Below are 23,533 nucleotides of genomic sequence, written 5' to 3' on the forward strand. Positions count from 1 at the left end.
AGGCCACAGTTCTGAAGAAGATATGGCGGTGGATCCACCACAACCAGTTGCACATGTTATACATCAACCAAGTGATCTGGATACACTTATTGTGAAGAAGGTGTATTTTGTAGTATTTATAGCCACAGTTCTTAATTGTACTGCACAAGTGTCCAAGAAGCTGGACAGCATTATATCTGCAGCCGATAAGTTTTTGGGCCTCCAAGACTTAACAGCAGAAGCACTGCAAGGATCCTTATTATCCACATGTACAGTAGGTGGCAGAATGCAGATACAATTGTTGCGAATGCCATTATACCAAAGAAGAAGAGGAAAGTCAATTCGACAACTTTTTTATGTGGCTTCACCCGAGGCTTCTCGACAGCAGGAGAAATGGTAGGTTAATATTTGTATTTTTAAAAAGGTCAGGTGTAAGATTCTTTAGGAGTCTATTCTTATTTATCCCAACAAAACGTGAACATAATAAGTCCCGGTTTTTAACTTCTCTTTCTAATAAATGGCAGGTAAAAATATCAAAAACCCAACTAGACCCACTATGGCGGAGTGCGCACAAGGAAGTCTACGAAAGGTGTTCTCTTTTACACAGCGATCTGACGCTACGATGTAATCTATTAAGCCGATATATTTATCCTAAAATAATACATGCTGATGTTGAAAGAAACAATAGGCAATCGTGCGTATACAGTGTATTTCTTTCAAACTTTGATAGGTGGTCATGTCGATGAGTGCTCTGTAGGCCTAATTGACTTGCAGTACATTTTTACAGTGGTTGTGTCCGAATACTTGCGTTTAATTTTACGTATGCGAAAATAGTCCGTTTTTTATATTATGTGAAATTTCGAAAATAATGAAACATTTCGAAAATTGAGTGCTTTAACTACTAGGATTTTATACTAATTTCGGCTTTGGTAGAATTCGCTCCACACTTAAGGAAGATAATCGTCTTTACAGATTCCGTTGTTTGACAGATGGTTATTAGCTGAGGGGATGCAGTGTACTTAGTGCATTCATTTTTACAAAACAGTACTTTCGAAATAGTATGTATTACGATTAGTACACTATGTAGTGGACAATACAGATTTCAGACATGGCCTATGACTTCCCGTCGCAGCTGCACCCAGTCAAACCGGACAACATGGACGCGTAAAAACGCGACCACTTTCGGTTTAAGTTGGAACCATAGAGCTAGATAGAGGACTCACCCTTGTATCTGTTCTATTTAGCATCTCTGACAGCTTGGGCAGAGCCGATGAGGCTATCTCCATTTTAAAGGAGTACATTTTCTTCTTCAGCCAGTGATGTTGGAAGTCCCACCCAGTTGACTACATTAATATGATGGCATCCCTCAATGGCGCTGCCCATTCTAACGTGGCCTTTTGGCCACTAGAGGCCTCTATCATTCTCTATGATTGGGGCGTTTGGGCTAGAAGGGATACCATTTGTCAGAAATGACCAGGTTTGACTTTTCGTAGCAGGTTGGTTAGGATAAATTATGCAGCAAGTTAGGATAATTAAGGTTAAGGTTAGGAAACGGGTTAGGGTTAACTTAAATGCAAAAGGAAATCATCTTTTGACGTGAATTAGACATAAACTGTATCAGGTTAGGTCGAATTGGTGTCCAGCCTAGGCCTGGATCATTTCTACAATGCGGTGCGTTTTCTGTCTCCAGGAAATATAAATTCTTATTTAGTTTAACATGTGGATTCCAAAAGGCTTTAAATATAAGGTCCGCCGTCCTTAAAAACACAAAAATATGGATCTTGAAAGGGAAGTGTATGTATTTTGAACACTTTTCTTCAGTGGATGTTGGTGTTTTTGCCATGTCCCCGGGTGTTATTCATCAATTTACACAAGAAATATAAGACATAAAATATTTAATCTTTCTTCATTATTTTATAGTCCAAGTTAAATTCTCTCATCAATAATGTTTTTTTATTAATTATTATTGTATTTAAGATGTTATGTGTGACCCTGATATCACTTTCCACCCTGTTAGTTTGTAAATCTCCATTTAAGAAAACCACCCTTTCCTACAATGACCCCACATTCAGGAATTATCATAATTTCTTTGGTGGGAAAACAATGTTCTAAAGCTACATGAAAATTAACCACATTTCAAAATGTTAAAATATGTTTGATAGAGAAGTTAAAATCATGTTCAAGGGTCCAACATTATGCTAGCTCAAACTTGATCACTCACAAAACTATGGCTAATTTAGCCAACAAATGTCCACCCAGTTAGTTTCCACCCTGTTAGGATTATGCACCTACTAACAAGTTGGAAAAGGCACCGTCAGTGTTTTATCCGAACATGTCTTTTTTTTTTTTATGCAATGAAACGTGCAATTGTGCTTGTTTCTTTCACCGTGGCAAAACATTCAGGAGAACTTCAGTGCCCGTATAAGTCGGAACGCTGTGGAGGAATATGTATGAAAATGAAAAAGTATGCACTCACTAACTGTAAGTCGCTCTGGATAAGAGCGTCTGCTAAATGACTAAAATGTAAATGTAAAATGATTATACAGGTATCTGCCTAAATAAAGTATCTTAACAGGGAGTTGGGCCCCCACCAGCTGCCAGAACAGCTTCAATGCACCTTGACATAGATTCTACAACTGTCTGGAACTCTATTGGAGTTCTTCCACAATAAATTCTATAATTTGGTGTTTTGTTGATTGTAGACCTCCCGAGTGGCGCAGTGGTCTAAGGCACTGCATCGCAGTGCTAGCTGTGCCACTAGAGATCCTGGTTCGAATCCAGGCTCTGTCGTAGCCTGGCCGCGACCGGGAGATCCATGGGGCGGCGCACAATTGGCCCAGCGTCGTCCAGGGTAGGGGAGGGAATGGCCGGCAGGGATGTAGCTCAGTTGGTAGAGCATGGCATTTGCAACACCAGGGTTGTGGGTTCGATTCCCACGGGGGGACAGTATGAAAAATAAAAAAATAATGTATGCACTCACTAACTGTAAGTTGCTCTGGATAAGAGCGTTTGCTATATAAGTGTTCCACCCTGGCGACAGACACACATCCTTTAAAGCCCCTATGGTCCGTTGAGACCCCTCTTTCAAAGTCACTGAGATCTTGTCTAGCCATGGTAGCCAAAATAATGGGCACCTGGGCATTTTAATACATGACCCTAAGCATGATGGGATGTTTTAATCACTTAATTAACTCAGGAACCACACCTGTGTGGAAGCACCTGCTTTCAATATACTTTGTATCCATCATTTACTCAAGTGTTTCCTTTATGTTGGCAGTTACCTGTATGTCAAAAGCAGTTGATGTATCTTGATTTTAAAATATCTGTTGTACATTTAGCAAAGTAACAATTTCTGTGTTTTTAAAGAAATGACTGATTCATATTTTGTTCTCACGCTTTAAGAGTTGTGTTGGCGACCATCACACAATGCTGGCCTCAGATGATGGTAGGTATATGTGGAAACACGTAATAAACTGACCCAAGCTATATTATTTAATTTAAATCTCAGTTTAAGAGGATATTTAGTAAGATATCAATTGTTGTCCCTTAACTGCTGGGATGAATAATACACATTTGTTTATGTCATTTTACTGTCAATAAAGTTTGTTTCTCTCTCATTATTCCTTCACCAGTGCTGCCCCCTCCTGGTGACATCCAGGTCCTGTTGCTGACATTAGATTCAGTGTCTCTGAGCTGGAGTTCTCCTCAGGGGCTGACAGGACCACAGACATTCAGAGTGACCTGGGGGTGTGACGGTGAAACAAGGTCAACAAGAGTGAAAGGTGGGCATCATCTTGAAATAAGCAGTCTCCAACCTGGTAAAAAGTACCAGTTCAACGTGGCTACAGAGGGAGAAGATGGAAGCCAAAGCATATGCGTCTCAGCATCCCTATCCACAGGTACAGTAGGCTAACTTGTGTTTTTATTCAGACTACATCATTCATTCATTCCTAGAGACATTTTTGGACTCTCTGTCAAAAACAGCACATCCTCTATTCTAAACAAATCTTGATTTTTGTTCCAGTGGTCCTACCCAGAGATTTAAAGATAGACCATTTGGAAGAGACCTCCTTCACTCTCCACTGGTCCAAGGCTGAAGGGATGGAGAAAGTCCCACAGCGCTTCCTCATATCCAACTGCATTCCAGGAAGAGACCCCCTCGCAGCCATTACTGACGACTGCCACAAAACCTTCTCAAACCTGCAACCTGGCACAGAGTACACTGTTAGTGTTTCAACTGTGCTGACCAATGGGGAACAGAGTGAACCTGTCTCTACAACAATCTGCACTAGTAAGAGATCTTCCCCCAATTACAGCTCATTGTCTCTTTACCACTAACTACAACGATGTTGTTACATTACAAATACACGTTTTTGTTTTGTTGTTAGTGTTCTGTTCTGTTTTTTTATTTGTTTCGTTTTTTCCCCATATCAAAAGCCCTGGATTTTTGTACTTTTCCACCTGTAAGGCTATAAACATTTTATTAAATTTTTTGAAAATGAGGTGAGCTAAAATTTAAGGTAGAACTAGGGCTTGCATGTACAGTAACAAACAGTTACATGACCTTTCAACATCTTCATATCAGAACCATGGACAGTGTCGTGACTTGACTTTAACATTAATCTGACGACTGTTATTTATCTAATCAACTAACTATGATTAATTGTTACCCGATTTCAATTAATAATGTAACAATTAACTCATAGGGATCTGGGGCACCACGAGAGCGGTTCTTTAAAGAGTCACCATCTCCCAAATTAAACTCTAAAAGGTCTTTACCTATCACATCTATAAACAGTCAACGTATTAATCAAAACCTCGTATCATATCATTATTCTGAACAGTCATAACCTCCTTTCATCTGCAAAAACCCGAGCCTTACTTATGATTCAGTACTACAGAAATTAGTTTAATTATTTATTTAGTAGCTAATTAAATGGGAACACAGGATAAACACACCCACTATACCGGTTATTGACTGGAAACTTAATGTGATTAAAACAGGTCCCTAGTGGAATGACAACAACATTGATGCTTGTTAAAGAAGAGAGGGAGAGAATCACTTAACATTGCCACATTCGGAAACTACTCTCTTCTACTGTAACCATATACTTTGCACACGAACCGCCGCCCTCTTTGAAATGCCTGGTTCGCCATGTATCTCTCTCGGTGGACAGCGCCGCCTTGGAAAGGTTGTTGGGCCTTTTTCGCGGCACGCTTGTAAGTCTCTGATTGTCCGAAAGGGTTCCAACAAGTCTTCTGTTTTTCTCCTCTGTAGTTGTCCGGTATCCGGTGACTTGTCATGTAGTCCTGAACAGAACTACAGAATTGACTTTCCTTCCATACGCTCTTGAAGTTGCTTCTTTGAAGATAGGCTAGCCAGCCGTATCGATGGTTCCCCAGTGGGGTGATGAGAGTAGCGTAATACGGTGGTTTGAGCAGGTTAGCAGATGGTCCTACTTAAATTCGCTTTCGAAGAGACCTTAATTAGGACAGCTAATCAGCCTTACCAGTGACTGTCCGGGAGGTGAGTATATTTTCTTCACCTCGTGTTGAGATTCCAAGTTCCAACCATTTGAAACATGTAGTGGCTGCTTCACGTTTTTCTGGTCTAGTATGTTCATTTATTTACCCCCCATTTATACACTCTGAAAGGGGCGGTTCCGTCAGGCTGACACGCTCTCTGACCTCACTTCGGGAAGGTGACTAGTAACTGTGCAAAGTTATGAAAAACAATTATCTCTCAGAGCTTCTGAAATCACATCCCTCTTAACAGTATAAAAAAAAAATGTATGCACTCACTTAACTGTAAGTCGCTCTAGATAAGAGCGTCTGCTAAATGACTAAATAAACACATACTTTCATGTTTCATATTACATGCACAACGCATATGATGGACACTTCGTACATGTAGTGGGTATACTTTCCAAGTTACAGTATTTCCTTTTATAAAATGTTTAATGACAACACAAAATAACAAACATAATGACTTTAGTGTCCAATAGATCGCATCTGACCATTCCCCACATTCTACATTCAAAATATTGTTCCAGTATTCGCTTTTGAAAGTGTTAAAGTTTCAGCTGGAAAAGGTCTGTTGAAACAGACATTCCTTTGGTGGATGTTGAGAGGGGAGAGCCTGAATGTTCTCCTTTGATTTACAACAGGGCGTGAGCTGTTAACCCCCTCCTAGTTCTTTCCTTCCCCCTCTACTGAGGAGTCTGATTGAAGTTATTCATTGCAAACCTGATCTGACCTATTTGGATTCTCATGGACAGTCATTTCAACAGCCACATCATATTTAGCTTATGTTAATTGGACAAAATCATTTTTTTTGGTATCTTTTAGTTGTCACTGTATTCGACTAAGCAGAGGTGATTTGATGATGTTGAAGTTGAAATGGTGCTGGAATAGTGGATGCAGCTCCTGTTTTCTTTGCGACTTGCGGTAACTCTCCATGGTTCTAAATCAATCGTTGTTTAGTGGTCCTAAAATGTTAAACATTAACTTGCTTGACCATGCTGTAGGTCATGTTACTGTACATGCAATATGCTTTGTGGACTTCACTGGACAGAGGTTGCTCAGCTACGTATTATACTCAACAAAAATATAAATGCAACAATTTAAACAATTTTACTGAGTTAAAGTTCTTACAAGATAATCTGTAAATTGAAATAAATTCATTAGGCCCTAATCTATGGATTAGGCCCACCCACTTGGGAGACAGTCCCACCCACTGGGGAGCCAGGCCCAGCCAATCAGAATGAGTTTTTCCCCACAAAGGGCTTTATTACAGACCGGGTGGCTGGTCTCAGACGATCCCGCAGGTGAAGAAGCCGGATGTGGAGGTCCTGGGCTGGCGTGGTTGTGAGGCCAGTTGGAAGTACTGCCAAATTCTCTGAAACAATGTTGGAGACGGCTTATGGTAGAAATATGAACATTAAATTCTCAGGCAACATCTCTGGTGGACAGTCCTGCAGTCAGCATGCCAATTGCACAATCCCTCAATACTTGAGACATCTGTGGCATTGTGTTGTGACAAAACTGCACATTTTATAGTGCCCTTTTATTGTTCCCAGCACCTGTGTAATGATCATGCTGTTTAATCAGCTTCTTGACATGCCACACCTGTCAGGTGGATGGATTATCTTGGCAAAGGAGAAATGCTCACTAACAGGGATGTAAACTAATTTGAGAGAAATAAGCTGTTTGTGTGTATGGAACATTTCTGGGATATTTTATTTCAGCTCCTGAAACATGGGACAAACACTTTACATTTTGCGTTTATATTTTTGTTCAGTATAGTAAAGACAAGATTAAATTGAGACTAGTCTGATGGGTAAAAATGTGATTACTTGATGAGAGAACAGTGTGTGCAGCCTGAAGCTTTTTTTGCTTGCACTCTGTCCCTATAATCCCATCATGCAGCCCATATGTTTTAGTTTGTAAGACAGTCTAAGGTTTCTGTAATTCACAACTAAAGTTGCCAAATAACTTTAAATCTAGCATATAGGATCTGTTTCAAATGATCACTTTTACGCTCAGCATAGCCACTTCATATGCACATGGGCTCTGGATTGGGAGAAATATCCTTTATATTTTATTCACATAAATTCAATTATATTCTTCTAACTATAAAATAATTGCATGGGACTTGAGCATATCTTGTCTGCTAAATGAACAAGCCTATGGCATGGTGCATAGCCAGATAATATACAGTAGGCCAACTCTTCTGTTCTTCCGAAATACATTTTCTTCATATCATGTTTCTTTAGTCCTGCCTAAAATAAATCATTGATTTATTGTGATGGTGTATATTAAATCATTTAGACTTCTTAAAATTGTTGATGTTTCAAAGGCACTCATCATAGCCCAGGTGTTTATTTGCATGAATCACTGGACACAACAGGCAATTTTTAGAGACAGGCTTCTATTTGAGCCAGGCTTCTATTTCCTTAATGCACACAGCTTTTGCTCATTTGCATAGTCAATTTTTGAATTCCACAGGGATGCTGGCCCATGTTGACTCCAATGCTTCCCACAGTTGTGTCAAGTTGGCTGGATATCCATTGGGTGGTAGACCATTCTTGATACACACGTGAAACTGTTGAGTGTGAAAAAACCAGCACCGTCGCAGTTCTTGACCCAAATTTATGCTCCTGGCACATACCATACTCCGTTCAAAGGCACTTAAATATTTTGTCTTGCCCATTCACCCTCTGAATGGCACATGTATAAAATCCATGTCTCAATTGTCTCAAGGCTTAAAAATCCTTTAACTTGTCTCCTCCCCTTCATCTACACTGATTGAAGAGGATTTAACAAGTGACATCAATAAGGGAACATAGCTTTCATCTGGATTCACCTGGTTAGTCTTTCATGGAAAGTGCAGATATCCTTAATGTTTTGTAAACTCAGTGTATATCTGGAGTTAAACTGTAGCCCTGACAATAATGTATTTATTTTCCCTTAGTACTTCCTGCTCCAGAGCAGCTGAATGTTGACTCAGTGGACACCACATCAGCTGCTGTTAGCTGGAGCCAGCCACCAGGATTGGACCAAACCCAACATCATTACCAGATCTCCTACCGCTGTCCAGGGACAGAACCACACATCACTACCACATCTTCACACAACATCACTCTCTCTGACCTGAAATCTGCTACTGAATACTCTGTAACTGTCTGCACTGTGCTGGAAAATGGAAAGCAAAGTCAACTGGTGTTAACAACCCTCACCACAGGTAAGTACCCTATTTAAGTATTATTTCTGGTTATCAAAATGACTATGTGAATTCCCCAGATCTCGAAATGCAGTTTGGTAGTGAAATCAATAAAAGTTGTTTATACAGTGCATTCTGAAAGTATACAGACCCCTTAACTTTTTCCACATTTTGTTACATTACAGCCTTAATAAAAAATGTATAAAATATATTTTGTTTCATCAATCTACACACAGTACCCCATAATGACAAAACACAAACTGGTTATTAGAATTTGTTGCAAATATATTACAAATTAAAAAGTATTCAGACCCTTTGCTATGAGACTTGAACTTGAGCTCAGGTGCATCCTGTTTCCATTGATCCTCATTGATATGTTTCCACAACTTGATTGGAGTTCACCTGTGGTAAATTCAATTGATTGGACATGATTTGGAAAGGCACACACCTGTCTATATAAAAGGTCCCACAGTTGACAGTGCGTGTCAGAGCAAAAACCAAGCCATTTGGTGGAAGGAATTGACCGTAGAGCTCCGAAACAGGATTGTGTCGAGGCACAGATCTAGGGAAGGGTACCAAAACATGTCTGCTGCATTGAAGGTCCCCAAGAACACAGTGGCTTCCATCATTCTTAAATGGAAGAAGTTTGGAACCGCCAAGACGCTTCCTAGAGCTGGCCACCTGGCCAAAACTGGAGCAATCAGGGGAGAAGGGCCTTAGTCAGGTAGTTGACCGAGAACCTGATGGTCACTCTGAAAGCGCTCCAGAGTTCCTCTGTAGAGATTGGAGAACCTTCCAGAAAGACCACCATCTCTGCAGCACTCCACCAATCAGGCATTTATGGTAGGGTGGCCAGACGGAAGCCACTCCTCAGTAAAAGGCACATGAAAGCAAGATTCTCTGGTCTGATGAAACCAATATTTAACTACTTGGCCTGAATGCGAATCATCACTTCTGGAGGAAACCTGGCACCATCCGTACGGTGAAGCATGGTGGTGGCAGCATCATGCTGTGGGGATGGTTTTCAGCGGCAGGGACTGGGAGACTAGTCAGGATCGAGGGAGAGATTAACGGAGCAAAGTACAGAAAGATCCTTGATGAAAACCTGCTCCAGAGCGCTCAGGACCTCAGACTGGGGAGTGGCTTCGGGAAAAGTCTCTGAATGTCCTTGAGTGGCCCAGCCAGAGCCCGGACTTGAACCCTATCAAACATCTCTGGAGAGACCTTAAAATAGCTGTGTAGTGACGCTCCCCATCCAACCTGATAGAGCTTGAGAGGATCTAAAAAGAATGGGAGAAACTCTCCAAATACAGGTGTGCCAAGCTTGTAGCGTCATACCCAAGAAGACTCGAGGCTGTAATCGCTGCCAAAGGTGCTTCAACAAAGTACTCAGTAAAGGGGCTGAATACTTATGTAAATGTGATATTTCCGTTTTTTTTATTTTATACATTTGCTAAAGTTTGTAAAAACCTGGTTTTGCTTTGTCATTATGGGATATTGTGTGAAGATTGACAAGGGGAAAAAAAACAATTTAATTCATTTTAAAAAAAGGCTGTAACGTAACAGAATATGGAAAAAGTCAAGGGGTCTGAATACTTCGCGAATGCACTAATATCTGAGTTCATGCTTTCTTCCATTCCTGTGAGTCATTAAGTCAAGGAGTTGATCTGCCTCTGCTTGCTTTAACTTTATCAGTAGTACAGTGTTAAACACTTGTTATTGTGGAGATGATTTACTATGCCTTGCAACAGTATTCATCCCCCGTTTTTCCTATTTTGTTGCATTACAACCTGTAATTTAAATTGATTTGGATTTCATGTAATGGACATGCACAAAATAGTCCAAATTGGTGAAGTGAAATGAAAAAAATAGTTTGTTAAAAAAATTATAGAAAATAAATAACGGAAAAGTGGTATGTGCATATGTATTCACTCCCAAGTCCCTAAATAAGATCTGGTGCAACCAAATACCTTCAGAAATCACATAATTAGTTAGATTGCACACAGGTGGACTTTATTTAAGTGTCACATGATCTCAGTATATATACACCTGTTCTGAAAGGTCCCAGAGTCTGCAGCACCACCAAGCAAGCGGCACCATGAAGACCAAGGACCTCTCCAAACAGGTCAGGGACAAAGTTGTGGAGAAGTACAAATCGGGGTTGGGTTATAAAAAAATATCTGAAACTTTGAACATCCCACAGAGCACCATTAAATCCATTATAAAAAAATGGAAAGAATATGGCACCACAACAAACCTGCCAATAGAGGGCCGCCCACCAAAACTCACAGACCAGACAAGGAGGGAATTAATCAGAGAGGCAACAGAGACCAACGATAACCCTGATGGAGCTGCAAAGCTCCACAGCGGAGATTGGACTATCTGTCCATAGGACCACTTTAAGCCGTACACTCCACAGAGCTGGGCTTTACGGAAGAGTGGCCAGAAAAAAGCCATTGCTTAAAGAAAAAAATAAGCAAACACATTTGGTGTTTGCCAAAAGACATGTGGGAGACTCCCCAAACATATGGAAGAAGGTACTCTGGTCAGATGAGACTAAAATTGAGCTTTTTGGCCATCAAGGAAAACGCTATGTCTGCCGCAAACCCAACACCCTCATCACCCGGAGAACAGCATCCCCACAGTGAAGCATGGTGGTGGCAGCATGCTGTGGGGATGTTTTTCATCGGCAGGGACTGGGAAACTGGTCAGAATTGAAGGAATGATTGATGGCGCTAAATACAGGGAATTTCTTGAGGGAAACCTGTTTCAATCTTCCAGGGATTTAAGACTGGGACGGAGGTTCACCTTCCAGCAGGACATTGGCCCAGCGTCGTCCAGGGTAGGGGAGGGAATGGCCGGCAGGGATGTAGCTCAGTTGGTAGAGCATGGCGTTTGCAACGCCAGGGTTTTGGGTTCGATTACCACAGGGGGCCAGTTTGAAAAATTAAAAAAGAATGTATGCACTCACTAATTGTAAGTCGCTCTGGATAAGAGCGTCTGCTAAATGACTAAAATGTAAATGTAAATTTAACCCTAAGCATACTGCTAAAGCAACACTCGAGTGGTTTAAGGGTAAACATTTAAATGTCTTAGAATGGCCTAGACAAAGCCCAGACCTCAATCCAATTGAGAATCTGTGGTATACATTTACATTTACATTTACGTCATTTAGCAGACGCTCTTATCCAGAGCGACTTACAAATTGGTGCATTCACCCTATAGCCAGTGGGATAACCAGTTTACAATTTTTAATATTTTTTTAGGGGGGGGGGTAGAAGGATTACTTTATCCTATCCCAGTTATTCCTTAAAGAGGTGGGGTTTCAAATGTCTCCGGAAGGTGGTGAGTGACTCCGCTGTCCTGGCGTCGTGAGGGAGCTTGTTCCACCATTGGGGTGCCAGAGCAGCGAACAGTTTTGACTGGGCTGAGCGGGAACTATGCTTCCGCAGAGGAAGGGAGCCAGCAGGCCAGAGGTGGATGAACGCAATGCCCTCGTTTGGGTGTAGGGACTGATCAGAGCCTGAAGGTACGGAGGTGCCGTTCCCCTCACAGCTCCATAGGCAAGCACCATGGACTTGTAACAGATGCGAGCTTCAACTGGAAGCCAGTGGAGTGTGCGGAGGAGCGGGGTGACGTGAGAGAACTTGGGAAGGTTGAACACCAGACGGGCTGCGGCATTCTGGATGAGTTGTAGGGGTTTAATGGCACAGGCAGGGAGCCCAGCCAACAGCGAGTTGCAGTAATCCAGACGGGAGATGACAAGTGCCTGGATTAGGACCTGTGCCTCTTCCTGTGTAAGGCAGGGTCGTACTCTCGAATGTTGTAGAGCATGAACCTGCAGGATCGGGTCACCGCCTTGATGTTAGCGGAGAACGACAGGGTGTTGTCCGGGGGTCCCGCCAAGGCTCTTCGCCCTCTGGGAGGAGGACACAACGGAGTTGTCAACCGTGATGGCGAGATCATGGAACGGGCAGTCCTTCCCCGGGAGGAAGAGCAGCTCCGTCTTGCCAAGGTTCAGCTTGAGGTGGTGATCCGTCATACATACTGATATGTCTGCCAGACATGCAGAGATGCGATTCGCCACCTGGTTATCAGAAGGGGGAGTCACTGAATAGTATAAAGTAATCCTTAAAGACTTAAAGATTGCTGTACACCAGCGGAACCCATCCAACTTGAAGGAGCTGGAGCAGTTTTGCCTTGAAGAATGGGCAAAAATCCCAGTTGATACATTTACATCATTTAGCAGACGCTCTTATCCAGAGCGACTTAAAAATTGGTGCATTCAATTTATGATAGCCAGTGGGACAACCTCTTTTTTTTATTGGGGGTGGGGGGTTAGAAGGATTACTTTATACTATTCCATGTATTCCTTAAAGAGGTAGGGTTTCAAGTGCCTCCGGAAGGTGGTCAGTGACTCCGCTGTCCTGGCGTCGTGGGGAGCTTGTTCCACCATTGGGGTGCCAGAGCAGCTAATTGCTTTGACTGGGCTGAGCGGGAACTGTGCTTCCGCAGAGGTAGGGGGAGCTAACAGGCCAGAGGTGGATGAACGTAGTGCCCTCGTTTGGGTGTAGGGTCTGATCAGAGCCTGAAGGGAAGGAGGTGCCATTCCCCTCACAGCTCCGTAGGCAAGCACCATGGTCTTGTAGTAGATGCGAGCCTCAACTGGAAGCCAGTGGAGTGTGCGGAGGAGTGGGGGTGACATGAGAGAACTTGGGAAGGTCGAACACCAGACGGGCTGCGGCGTTCTGGATAAGTTGTAGGGGTTTAATGGCACAGGCAGGGAGCCCAGCCAACAGCGAGTTGCAGTAATCCAGACGGGAGATGACAAGTGCCTGGATTAGGACCTGTGCCGCTTTCTGTGTAAGGTAGGGTCGTACTGCGAATGTTGTAGAGCATGCACCTGCAGGATCGGGTCACCGCTTTGATGTTAGCGGAGAACGACAGGGTGTTGTCCAGGGTCCAAGCTTATAGAGACATACCCCAAGAGACTAGCAGCCGTAATAGCTCTACAAGGGGGCTCTACAAAGGATTGACTTTGGGGGGTGAATAGTTATGCAAGTTTTATTTTTTGTTTGTTTCACAATAAAACATTTTGCATCTTCAGTGGTAGGCATGTTTTGTAAATCAAATGATACAAACCCCCCAAAAATCTATTTTAATTTTAGGTTGTAAGGCAACAAAATAGGAAAAATGCCAAGGGGGGGGGGGTGAATACTTCCGCAAGCCACTATATAATCACACCATTCTTTTGATTCATCTAATTTAATGAATATAGCAGAAACTCTTCATTTTTGTTACATTACAAATCTAACCTATGTTGTGTGACTTCTGCCTTAGCTTATTTCTTCCCATATCAAAATGAATTGCAAGCTGACCTTGATTTTTCAAGTACTATTTTACTTTTCCTTCTGTAGTTCCTAGAAATTAACAACAGCCCTGACAATTTATTTTCCCTCAGTACCTCCTGCTCCGGACCTGTTAACTGTTGACACCACATATGGTACTGTTAGCTGGAACCAGCCACCAGGATTGGACCAAACCCAACATCATTACCAGATCTCCTACCACTGTCCAGGGACAAAACCCAACTACACTACCACATCTTCACACAGCCTCACTCTCTCTGACCTGCAATGTGGTACTCAGTACTCTGTCACTGTCTGCACTGTGCTGGAAAATGGAAAGCAAAGTAAACTGGTGTCAACAACCCTCACCACAGGTAAGGAAGTACCCAACTTAAGTATTATATCTAGTGTCAAAGTTGATTAAACTTTAACTAGTTATCAAAATAACTATGAACTAATCATAATGGATGTGTCAGCATTGGATGTAAAGGTACAGTATCTTCCCTGATGAGAAATATATGATGGTGAATTCCCCAGATCTCATCATGCAGTTTGGTGCTGAAATCATTAATGCTTCCCATTAGTGTGAGTCAATATATCAAGTAGTTGATCTGCCTCTGCTTGCTTTAACTTTATCAGTACTACAGTGTAAAACACTTCTTATTGTGGAGAGTATTTATAATCACAGCATTCTTTATATAGAAACAAATTGGTGTGGCGGTGACAATGTAGCAGCACCGTTAATAAATGAATACAGCAGAAACCCCTAATATATGTTACTTTACAAATCTAACCAATGTTGTGTGACTTCTATTGTTTTTTTAACGTATTTCTTCCCATATTAAAAGGAATTGCACGCCGGCCATTTCTACTTTTCCTCCTGTAATATATTTCTGGAGTTAAACTGTATCATTAACAATAATGTGTTTCCACTAGTTATCCCTGCTCCAGACCAGCTGAATGTTGACTCAGTGAAGAACACATCAGCTGCTGTTAGCTGGAACCAGCCACCAGGATTGGACCAAACCCAACATCATTACCAGATCTCCTACCGCTGTCCAGGGACAGAACCACACATCACTACCACATCTTCACACAGCATCAGTCTTTCTGACCTGCAATGTGGTACTCAGTACTCTGTCACTGTCTGCACTGTGCTGGAAGATGGAAGGCAAAGTAAACTGGTGTCAACAACCCTCACCACAGGTAAGGAAGTACCCTACTAAAGTATTATGTCTGGTGTCAAACTCTGACTAGTTATCAAAAAGACTAATGTAAATTAACAAATCATAATGGATGTGTCGGTTTTACGTTCCCAAAAGACAAACACAATGTCATCGCTCCCAGAAAAGGGAACTAACAAAGATAATCACGTCGGCAACCAAACCAAAGACAGAAAGGGTTTCAAAAGGGGTTCTGAAAGGCACCATAGGGGTGCCCACTGAAAGATGGCAAAGCCACTAGTAAGGGATTCTAAAAGACACCCACCATGGATGCCCACTAAGGTTTACCTCCAAAAAGACAAACTAAAAGACAAAACCACACCAACTCAGGACCTGGAGTAAAAAGGATATGGAGCTAAATAATCAGGAGTTTCTGGCTAAATGCCATGGCCGCCCTAACATGAGGTGTAGCTCTCCCAACATCTCTCCAATTGATGCACTGGGCCAGCAGCTCTTAAAGGGCCAGCAGCTCTTAAAGGGCCAGCATAGCTGTAACGCATACTGACTAACGAGGTGACTCCAAACAGAGCGCCCAACCTAGTCAACCTCGAAATGGATCGAGAAACCGTAAAAGAACCGAAACACGTAACATTCAGCATGGGATGTAAAGGTACAGTATCTTCCCTGATGAGAAATATATGATGGTAAATTCCCCAGATGTTGTAATGCAGTTTGGTGCTGAAATCAATAAATGTTGTTTATAGTACAGTAACTGAATTCATGCTTTCTTCCATTCCTGTGAGTCATTATGTCAAGGAGTTGATCTGCCTCTGCTTGCTTTAACTTTATCAGTAGTACAGTGTTAAACACTTGTTATTGTGGAGATGATTTACAGTGCCTTGCAACAGTATTCATCCCCCTTGGCGTTTTTCCTATTTTGTTGCATTACAACCTGTAACTTAAATTGATTTGGATTTCATGTAATGGACATGCACAAAATAGATCCAAATTGGTGAAGTGAAATGAAAAAAAAAGTTTGTTAAAAAAATTATAGAAATTAAATAACGGAAAAGTGGTATGTGCATATGTATTCACTCCCTTTGCTATGAAGTCCCTAAATAAGATCTGTTGCAACCAAATACCTTCAGAAATCACATAATTAGTTAGATTGCACACAGGTGGACTTTATTTAAGTGTCACATGATCTGTCACATGATCTCAGTATATATACACCAGTTCTGAAAGGCCCCAGAGTCTGCAGCACCACCAAGCAAGCGGCACCATGAAGACCAAGGAGCTCTCCAAACAGGTCAGGGACAAAGTTGTGGAGAAGTACAAATCGGGAATGAGTTATAAAAAAATATCTGAAACTTTGAACATCCCACAGAGCACCATTAAATCCATTATAAAAAAATGGAAAGAATATGGCACCACAACAAACCTGCCAATAGAGGGCCGCCCACCAAAACTCACGGACCAGACAAGGAGGGAATTAATCAGAGAGGCAACAGAGACCAACGATAACCCTGATGGAGCTGCAAAGCTCCACAGCGGAGATTGGACTATCTGTCCATAGGACCACTTTAAGCCGTACACTCCACAGAGCTGGGCTTTACGGAAGAGTGGCCAGAAAAAAGCCATTGCTTATAGAAAAAAATAAGCAAACACATTTGGTGTTTGCCAAAAGACATGTGGAGACTCCCCAAACATATGGAAGAAGGTACTCTGGTCAGATGAGACTAAAATTGAGCTTTTGGCCATCAAGGAAAAACGCTATGTCTGCAACGTAAACCCAACACCTCTCATCACCCGGAGAATAGCATCCCCACAGTGAAGCATGGTGGTGGCAGCATGCTGTGGGGATGTTTTTCATCGGCAGGGACTGGGAAACTGGTCAGAATTGAAGGAATGGTTGATGGCGCTAAATACAGGGAATTTCTTGAGGGAAACCTGTTTCAATCTTCCATGGATTTGAGACTAGGACGGAGGTTCACCTTCCAGCAGGACATTGGCCCAGCGTCGTCCAGGGTAGGGGAGGGAATGGCCGGCAGGGATGTAGCTCAGTTGGTAGAGCATGGCGTTTGCAACGCCAGGGTTTTGTGTTCGATTACCACGGGGGGCCAGTATGAAAAATTTAAAAAGAATGTATGCACTCACTAACTGTAAGTCGCTCTGGATAAGAGCGTCTGCTAAATGACTAAAATGTAAATGTAAATTTAACCCTAAGCATACTGCTAAAGCAACACTCGAGTGGTTTAAGGGGAAACATTTAAATGTCTTGGAATGGCCTAGTCAAAGCCCAGACCTCAATCCAATTGAGAATATGTGGTATGACTTAAAGATTGCTGTACACCAGCGGAACCCATCCAACTTGAAGGAGCTGGAGCAGTTTTGCCTTGAAGAATGGGCAAAAATCCCAGTTGATACATTTACATCATTTAGCAGACGCTCTTATCCAGAGCGACTTACAAATTGGTGCATTCAATTTATGATAGCCAGTGGGACAACCTCTTTTTTTTATTGGGGGGTGGGGGAGGGGGGGTTAGAAGGATTACTTTATACTATTCCATGTATTCCTTAAAGAGGTAGGGTTTCAAGTGTCTCCGGAAGATGGTCAGTGACTCCGCTGTCCTGGCGTCGTGGGGGAGCATGTTCCACCATTGGGGTGCCAGAGCAGCAAATTGCTTTGACTGGGCTGAGCGGGAACTGTGCTTCCGCAGAGGTAGGGGAGCTAACAGGCCAGAGGTGGATGAACATAGTGCCCTCGTTTGGGTGTAGGGTCTGATCAGAGCCTGAAGGGAAGGAGGTGCCATTTCCCTCACAGCTCCGTAGGCAAGCACCATGGTCTTGTAGTAGATGCGAGCCTCAACTGGAAGCCAGTGGAGTGTGCGGAGGAGTGGGGTGACATGAGAGAACTTGGGAAGGTCGAACACCAGACGGGCTGCGGCGTTCTGGATAAGTTGTAGGGGTTTAATGGCACAGGCAGTGAGCCCAGCCAACAGCGAGTTGCAGTAATCCAGACGGGAGATGACAAGTGCCTGGATTAGGACCTGTGCCGCTTTCTGTGTAAGGTAGGGTCGTACTTTGCGAATGTTGTAGAGCATGCACCTGCAGGATCGGGTCACCGCTTTGATGTTAGCGGAGAACGACAGGGTGTTGTCCAGGGTCCAAGCTTATAGAGACATACCCCAAGAGACTAGCAGCAGTAATAGCTCTACAAGGGGGCTCTACAAAGGATTGACTTTGGGGGGTGAATAGTTATGCACGTTTTATTTCTTGTTTGTTTCACAATAAAACATATTTTGCATATTCAGTGGTAGGCATGTTTTGTAAATCAAATGATACAAACCCCCAAAAAATCTATTTTAATTTTTGGTTGTAAGGCAACAAAATAGGAAAAATGCCAAGGGGGGGGGGGGGTGAATACTTCCGCAAGCCACTATATAATCACACCATTCTTTTAATTCATGTAATTTAATTAATATAGCAGAAACTCTTCATTTTTGTTACATTACAAATCTAACCTATGTTGTGTGACTTCTGCCTTAGCTTATTTCTTCCCATATCAAAATGAATTGCAAGCTGACCTTGATTTTTCAAGTACTATTTTACTTTTCCTTCTGTAGTTTCTAGACATTAACAACAGCCCTGACAATTTATTTTCCCTCAGTACCTCCTGCTCCGGACCAGTTAACTGTTGACACCACGTCAGGTACTGTTAGCTGGAGCCAGCCACCAGGATTGGACCAAACCCAACATCATTACCAGATCTCCTACCACTGTCCAGGGACAGAACCACACATCACTACCACATCTTTACCCAGCATCACTCTCTCTGACCTGCAATGTGGGACTCAGTACTCTGTCACTGTCTGCACTGTGCTGAAGAATGGAAGGCAAAGTCAACTGGTGTCAACAACCCTCACCACAGGTAAGGAAGTACCCAACTTAAGTATTATATCTAGTGTCAAAGTTGATTAAACTTTAACTAGTTATCAAAATAACTATGATCTAATCATAATGGATGTGTCAGCATTGGATGTAAAGGTACAGGATCTTCCCTGATGAGAAATATATCATGGTGTATTCCCCAGATCTCATCATGCAGTTTGGTGCTGAAATCATTAATGCTTCCCATTAGTGTGAGTCATTAAGTCAAGGAGTTGATCTGCCTCTGGTTGCTTTAACTTTATCAGTACTAGTGTAAAACACTTCTTATTGTGGAGAGGATTTATAATCACAGCATTCTTTATATAGAAATAAATTGGTGAGGCGGTGACAATGTAGCAGCACCGTTGCTAAATGAATACAGCAGAAACCCCTAATTTATGTTACTTTACAAATCTAACCAATGTTGTGTGACTTCTATTGTTTTTTTAACGTATTTCTTCCCATATCAAAAGGAATTGCACGCCGGCCATTTCTACTTTTCCTCCTGTAATATATTTCTGGAGTTAAACTGTATCATTAACAATAATGTGTTTCCACTAGTTATCCCTGCTCCAGACCAGCTGACTGTTGACTCAGTGAAGAACACATCAGCTGCTGTTAGCTGGAGCCAGCCACCAGGATTGGACCAAACCCAACATCATTACCAGATCTCCTACCGCTGTCCAGGGACAGAACCACACATCACTACCACATCTTCACACAGCATCACTCTCTCTGACCTGCAATGTGCCACTCAGTACTCTGTCACTGTTTGCACTGTGCTGGAAAATGGAAAGCAAAGTCGACTGGTGTCAACAACCCTCACCACAAGTAAGGAAGTACCCTACTAAAGTATTATGTCTGGTGTCAAACTTTGACTAGTTATCAAAAAGACTAATGTAAATTAACAAATCATAATGGATGTGTCGGTTTTACGTTCCCAAAAGACAAACACAATGTCATCGCTCACAGAAAAGGGAACTAACAAAGATAATCACTTCAACAACCAAACCAAAAACAGAAAGGGTTTCAAAAGGGGTTCTGAAAGGCACCATGGGGGGTGCCCACTGAGAGATGGCAAAGCCACTAGTAAGGGGATTCTAAAAAGACACCCACCATGGATGCCCACTAAGGTTTACCTCCAAAAAAGACAAACTAAAAGACAAAACCACACCAACTCAGGACCTGGAGTGAAAAGGATATGGAGCTAAATAAACAGGAGTTTCTGGCTAAATGCCATGGCCGCCCTAACATGAGGTGTAGCTCTCCCAACATCTCTCCAATTCATGCACTGGGCCAGCAGCTCTTAAAGGGCCAGCCGCTCTTAAAGGGCCAGCCGCTCTTAAAGGGCCAGCCGCTCTTAAAGGGCCAGCAGGTCTTAAAGGGCCAGCAGCTCTTAAAGGGCCAGCATAGCTGTAACACATCCTGACTAACGAGGTGACTCCAATCAGAGCGCCCAACCTAGTCAACCTCGAAATGGATCGAGAAACCGTAACAGAACCGAAACACGTAACATTCAGCATGGGATGTAATGGTACAGTATCTTCCCTGATGAGAAATATATGATGGTAAATTCCCCAGATGTTGTAATGCAGTTTGGTGCTGAAATCATTAAATGTTGTTTATAGGACAGTAACTGAATTCATGCTTTCTTCCATTCCTGTGAGTCATTAAGTCAAGGAGTTGATTTGCCTCTGGTTGCTTTAACTTTATCAGTAGTACAGTGTTAAACACTTGTTATTGTGGAGAGGATTTATAATCACATTATTTTAAGTTCTATTTATATATTTTTTGGAGTGGCAGCAACAATTTAGCAGCACAGCACCGTCGCTAAATGAATACAGCAGAAACCCTTTATTTTTGTTACTTTACGAATTAAACTTTTGTTGTGTGACTTCTGTTTTTTAGCTTATTTCTTCCCAAACCTAAAATAATTGAAGGCCTTTTCTACTTTGACTACTATTTTACTTTTCTTAGTGCAGTTTATTTCTGGAGTTAAACTGTAACACTGACAATAATGTGTTTTCACTTAGTACTTCCTGCTCCAGACCAGCTGACTGTTGACTCAGTGGACACCACATCAGCTGCTGTTAGCTGGAGCCAGCCACCAGGATTGGACCAAACCGAACATCATTACCAGATATCCTACCACTGTCCAGGGACAGAACCACACATCACTACCACATCTTCACACAGCATCACCCTCTCTGACCTGCAAGGTGGTACTCAGTACTCTGTCACTGTCTGCACTGTGTTGGAAAATGGAAGGCAAAGTAAACTAGTGTCAACAACCCTCACCACAGGTAAGGAAGTACCCAACTAAAGTATTATGTCTGGTGTCAAAGTTTATTTATTTTTAACTAGTTATCAAAATGACTGAACTAATCATAATGGATGTGTCAGCATGGGATGTAAAGGTACATTATATTTTCTACTTTGACTAATATTCTACTTTTCCTCCTGTTAAAGATGATAGAAATCCTCATCATTTGAGCGTAATTGATTCTCTATAGCCTTTACTTTCTCACTCTGAACGCGAATGGGTGTGACTTCTTGACAATGATCACAATGGCTCCAATGCACTGCGTCCCTGGAGCAATTAGGATTATTTGCCTTGCTCAAGGGCACAGCAACATATTTTTCACCTTGTCTGCTCCGGCATTCGAACCAGCAACCTTTCGGTTACAGGCCCAACACTGTAACCTCAAGGCTACCTGCCTCTACCTTACCCCTATCTACAGAGCCCTCCGTTAATATTGAGACTACCTGCCTCTACCTTACCCCTACCTACAGCGCCCTCCGTTAATAATGAGACTACCTGCCTCTACCTTACCCCTACCTACAGTGTCCTCCGTTAATATTGAAACTACCTGCCTCTACCTTACCCCTACCTAGTGTCCTCGACAGTGCAGCATTTCTTCTTATGGCTCTATACTCCAAAAGTTTGGATTTGAAATCATGACTGAGGTTAAAGTGCAGACCGTCAGCTTTAATTTGATGGTATTTTCATCCATACCCCTACCTAGTGTCCTCCGTTAATATTGAGACTACCTGCCTCTACCTTACCCCTACCTACAGTGTCCTCCGTTAATATTGAGGCTATCTGCCTCTACCTTACCCCTATCTACAGTGTCCTCCGTTAATATTGAGACTACCTGCCTCTACCTTACCCTTACCTACAGTGACCTCCGTTAATATTGAGACTACCTGCCTCTACCTTACCCCTACCTACAGTGTCCTCCGTTAATATTGAGACTACCTGCCTCTACCTTACCCCTACCTAGTGTCCTCGACAGTGCAGCATTTCTTCTTATGGCTCTATACTCCAAAAGTTTGGATTTGAAATCATGACTGAGGTTAAAGTGCAGACAGTCAGCTTTAATTTGATGGTATTTTCATCCATATCGGGTGAACCATTTAGAAATAACATCATGTGTAATATAGTAGTTAAGAGTTGAGTATTCTCAGAATATCAGGCGCGGGCTGAAAATCTACGTTTTCACATTGCATTTTCTTTTAGGGGGCAGGAGAATTAACGAGGATACTTTGAGCGCTTTAATCATAATTTTTACATTGCAAACATTAACAATCATTTTTCATGCTACGAAAGGTAGCGGATCCGGCCAAATAGGTTCTGTAACGCATCAGTCCAAACTGGAGAGGTGCCGGATCCTGTTCCCGCAGGATCCAGCTCAAATAAAGCACTGATGATACAAGTAAAACACATTAACACATTACCAAAGATCTTACTTTAATAATTTGTGATTCAGTACATTTTCAGTGGTGGAAGAGACCCTCCAGAGTTGCTGCAGTTTGTGTTCTACTGGCTGTGATCATAGGCCTGTGGGATTCCTGTAAGTGTTTTTTTTTTTGTACTAAAAAATGTGTAGTCAATGTTGTGACAGTTACACATTTTGATTGACTTTTCCCTTTTACAGATGCCACTGCAGAGAGAGACCAGCTACAGAAGGAGATAGAAAGGCTGAACTGGATAATCAAAGGTAAGGACAGCCCCCCACAAAAAAACAAATATAATGATCCACAGTTTGACCTGTTATCTCACAGACAAGCATGTTCAAGAAGGATTGTCAGCGCTAGCTGTGGCCATTAGGACCAAAAACAAATGACAGGAACTGTGTTTTGCCGTAGCGCTCAACACATGCCATAGGAGATCAGAAGTAATCAGAACTACCTAGAACTTCCTTTAGATTTTGTTTTGTCAGTCAAGGAAGTTAGATATATTGTTGTTCGACATCGTTTATAATTCACTGTGGCATCTTTAAGAATGGTTAGTGTCCACCCTGAGTTGGAAATTTGGGAGTTCGATCCCCGACCGAGTCATATGAAAGGCTGTAAAAATTGTACCCGATGAGTGTCTGCTTGGCACTCAG

At 42.3% G+C, this 23,533-nt stretch overlaps 1 protein-coding gene across 1 annotated transcript in view; it reads left to right on the top strand.

Annotated features, from left to right (window-relative positions):
- Positions 1-317: 317 nt before the first annotated feature.
- The window catches only part of LOC121562007 (fibronectin-like), a 32,800-nt gene continuing 9,584 nt past the window's right edge, over positions 318-23,533 (top strand). The window contains exons 1-8 of the mRNA XM_045219811.1: positions 318-375; positions 3,382-3,424; positions 3,612-3,878; positions 4,004-4,270; positions 8,453-8,722; positions 14,163-14,423; positions 22,913-22,996; positions 23,081-23,143. Of these exons, the coding sequence (XP_045075746.1) occupies positions 373-375; positions 3,382-3,424; positions 3,612-3,878; positions 4,004-4,270; positions 8,453-8,722; positions 14,163-14,423; positions 22,913-22,996; positions 23,081-23,143 (1,258 nt within the window). The 5' untranslated portion in view covers positions 318-372. The remainder of the gene's footprint in view (positions 376-3,381; positions 3,425-3,611; positions 3,879-4,003; positions 4,271-8,452; positions 8,723-14,162; positions 14,424-22,912; positions 22,997-23,080; positions 23,144-23,533) is intronic.

This window comes from Coregonus clupeaformis, unplaced genomic scaffold, assembly GCF_020615455.1.
Source record: "Coregonus clupeaformis isolate EN_2021a unplaced genomic scaffold, ASM2061545v1 scaf2767, whole genome shotgun sequence".
Taxonomy (NCBI): Eukaryota; Metazoa; Chordata; class Actinopteri; order Salmoniformes; family Salmonidae; genus Coregonus; species Coregonus clupeaformis.